Source organism: Arachis ipaensis, chromosome B04 (assembly GCF_000816755.2).
Source record: "Arachis ipaensis cultivar K30076 chromosome B04, Araip1.1, whole genome shotgun sequence".
Lineage (NCBI taxonomy): Eukaryota > Viridiplantae > Streptophyta > Magnoliopsida > Fabales > Fabaceae > Arachis > Arachis ipaensis.
In genome coordinates, this window is record NC_029788.2 from 99,764,596 (window position 1) to 99,765,876 (window position 1,281).

The following is a 1,281-nucleotide window of genomic DNA, read 5'->3' on the forward strand; positions in this document are numbered from 1 at the left end:
ATAAATTAAATATAAAGGTTCACTACCTATTTGTGACTAGTAAGAGAATAAAATATCATGTCAATGAGTAATAACTCAAATGGCATAGTCTCTCCATACTCAATTAAGAGGTTGTGGGTTCGAGTCTCCTATCTTTGGTAAAAAAAAAAAAGAAAATAAAATATCATAAATTTGAGTTGATTTAGGGCCAATTTGAAAAGCTACAAAAGCAACATTTTTTAGCTTTTGATTTATGAGAAGTAGTAGTATTAATGTCGGATACAATTTTTAAAACCAAATTGCGCTTTTTAAAAAGCTATTTAAGAGTTTATAGAGAAGTTAAAAAAAAATGACTTCTCTCCTAATACTACTATTTTTTATCATATTTTTATAAAATAAGCATTTTTAGAACTAGAAATCCAAATACAAAATAATTTATTTATAAGCTACTTTTAATATAGTTATTTATTGTTTAAACTATTTTTTCAAAAGGAACTTAATTAAGTTGTTTACTCAAATTGGACCTTAGTAATAAGCTATTTTTCCAATTGGTGCATGTAACAATCTATTGACCAACGATAAATCATTAAATGAAATCTAGATTTCCATCAGATTAATTCTTATTTTGTCAGAAATAAAATACGAAAATAATCAAAAAAATAAGAGGATAAATAATATATTAATTAAATTCACCAAGTGATCTATATAGAAATTTTATCCCCATTATTGTAATTCATTGTAACTAAATAGAAAGGTGTACGCGACTTGTGACTTGTAAGAATATAAAACATACGTAATTAAATCCACCAAGTGATCTATATATATAAATGTTATCCCTTGTCCTTGTCTCATAAATTTGTTCATGTTTGAGAGTGAGAAGATGACAGGACCAGAAAGGCCTCAATTTGTGCTGTTTGGTTCTTCCATTGTTCAATACAGTTATTATGAAGGCTGGGGTGCTATTCTTTCTCACTTGTATGCTCGTCAGGTACTTCCTCTTCCATTGGTTATGTTTTTTTTTTTTCTTTTTTGAGAATTAACGGATGATTATTGGTCTGATTAGTGTCATTATATTCATTATTATGCAATCTATATAATCACGTGAAGGGGCAAATGAAATCTTAAATATATATAGTGAGAAAAAAAGATAAATAGATCTCTCATTTTTTAATCTAAAGATACATAAGTTTTTAACTAATTAAAAAGATAAAAACGTTTTTTACATTTTAAAATATAAAACATTTAAATTTCTTCGTCTAAAACATATAAAGATAAATAGATTTTTTGTAGAAGAACTTATAT

The 1,281-nt window shown here is 25.8% G+C and overlaps 1 protein-coding gene across 1 annotated transcript in view; it reads left to right on the plus strand.

The window, feature by feature from the left end:
• The window catches only part of LOC107636763 (GDSL esterase/lipase CPRD49), a 9,356-nt gene continuing 8,880 nt past the window's right edge, over positions 806–1,281 (plus strand). Inside the window, exon 1 of the mRNA XM_016340252.2 lies at positions 806–967. Within this exon, the coding sequence (XP_016195738.2) occupies positions 842–967 (126 nt within the window). The 5' untranslated portion in view covers positions 806–841. The remainder of the gene's footprint in view (positions 968–1,281) is intronic.